The 1,936-nt window shown below is 39.8% G+C and overlaps 1 protein-coding gene across 1 annotated transcript; it reads left to right on the top strand.

Moving 5' to 3' along the window:
* Window positions 1-261: 261 nt before the first annotated feature.
* LOC107478965 (uncharacterized) lies at window positions 262-810 on the top strand. The gene has a single exon (XM_016099121.1). It carries the CDS (start codon window positions 262-264, stop codon window positions 808-810), a length of 549 nt encoding a protein of 182 aa, XP_015954607.1.
* The last annotated feature ends 1,126 nt before the right edge of the window (window positions 811-1,936 follow it).

Here is a 1,936-nt window from a genome sequence, read left to right as displayed (position 1 = left end):
ATATAATCTGTGGTGGAGGAATCATCCTAATTTTGGTTGGAAAAATCAAGCATAGAGGTAACAAAATTTTGGCAACAATGCTCAGGGCAATTTCAAGTAGAATAACTTCAGCAACCAGCAGTTTCAGCCCTCTCAACCACAACAAGCATCTTTCCATCTCATAATTCTCCTGACTTAGCATCTATTATTGCAGAACTCTCCAAGAATACTCTTAGCTTCATGCAGGAAACCAGAGTTTTACTCTGAAACTTGGAGGTGTAGATGGGTCAAATAGCCACAAAAGTTGCTGAAATTGATCAGAGATCCACTAATTCCCTTTCTAATAACACAATTCCAAATCCAAAGGAGAAGTGCAAGGCCATTACCTTGATAAGTGAACAAGTGGCAGGTGCAGAGTCACAAGTTACTAAGAAGCCAGGTGAAAAAGAAGCTCCAGAGGAGGTGCAGAGTAAAGAGGAGCACGCCCCTTCTAGACACCTGGACAACCCCTTTTTGGTTGATGTTGAGAAGTATCCAGCGTTGCCTAAGGCACCAGAGTACAAGCCAAAGATGCCATATCCTCAGAGGCTTCAAAAGGAGACAAAGGACATACAGTTTTTAAAGTTCTTAGAAGTCTTTAGAAAGTTACAAATCAATATTCCTTTTGCTGAGGTTTTGGAGAAAATGCCTCCCTATGTTAAGTTTATGAAGGAATTACTTTCCAAGAAGAGAACTTTAAAGGGAGATAAAACAGTGGTTCTGATCGGGGAATGTAGAGCAATAATTCAGAGCAAATTACCAAGAAAGATGCCAGATCCAGAGAGCTTTTAGATTCCATACACCATTGGGAGCACAACCTTTGATGAAACCTTATGTGATCTGGGTGCGAGTATCAACTTAATGCCCTTGTCTGTGATGAAGAAGCTGCAAATCAAAGAGGCATAACTAACAAGGATAGCATTACAAATGGCAGACAAGTCTTTGAAACATGTACATGGAATAATAGAGAATCTCTTGGTCAAAGTGGAGAAATTCTTTCTCCTTGCAGATTTTGTAATCCTTGACATGGGAGAGGATGAAAATGCCTCTATAATCCTAGGAAGACCATTTCTAGCCACTGAGAGTATTTTGATCGATGTGAAAAAAAGGTGAATTTGTTTTGAGTGTGCATGAGGAGTTTTTTATCTTGAAGTTTTTTAGATCCATACAACACTCAAGTGAAGAAGACAAGTGCATGAAGAATGAACTCACTAATCCAAGTCTCCAAGAACCCCTTAATGCGGAAAAATAGAGTTTGCAACTCAAGCCTCCTTTGGTGGGAACCAATATAATTTTCCCTGACATCAAACCTAAGTTTGGTGTTGGATGTGCATCACCCACCAAGTAGGAGGTTCCCAAGAAGAAAATACCCAAGGGATGTAAAAACAAGAAGATCCTCACTGAAGATTTCTCACTAGGAATGAAAGTGGTGTTGACTAAAACCCCAGTGTTGCCTCATTACAGTGAACAGAATCCTCTCTCTTGAATATATTGAGTTAATCTATGAGAATACAGAAAAATGATTCACAATGAGAGGTGAGAAAGTGAAGCACTATGATTAACCCTTGACTTAGCAGAGCTGAACGTCAATAGATTGACGTTAAAGAAGCACTTGTTGGGAAGCAACCCATCCCCGAGTATCCTTTGATTTTGTGTTTCATTCGATTTCCATTCATTTATGATTATTATTCATAGTTTTCCTTGGTTTTATTACGTTTGTGGTCATGTGAAGTTCTTAGAATAGGAACAGAAGGATCTAAAGGAAGAATAGAACACCTTGGAGAGGATTTTATTCGAGTGCTCTGGTGCTAAACACCAAGATGGGCATTCAGCGCCAGATATGGCACAAATTTCAAGGAGCTCTATGTTGGGTGGCGTTAAACACTAGGCTGGGCGTTTAGCGCCAAGGAGCACAAAT

This window comes from Arachis duranensis, chromosome 3 (genome assembly GCF_000817695.3).
Source record: "Arachis duranensis cultivar V14167 chromosome 3, aradu.V14167.gnm2.J7QH, whole genome shotgun sequence".
In the NCBI taxonomy this organism is placed as follows: Eukaryota; Viridiplantae; Streptophyta; class Magnoliopsida; order Fabales; family Fabaceae; genus Arachis; species Arachis duranensis.
Note: the sequence above shows the minus strand (reverse complement) of the source record. Positions and strands in the feature narration are given on the sequence as shown.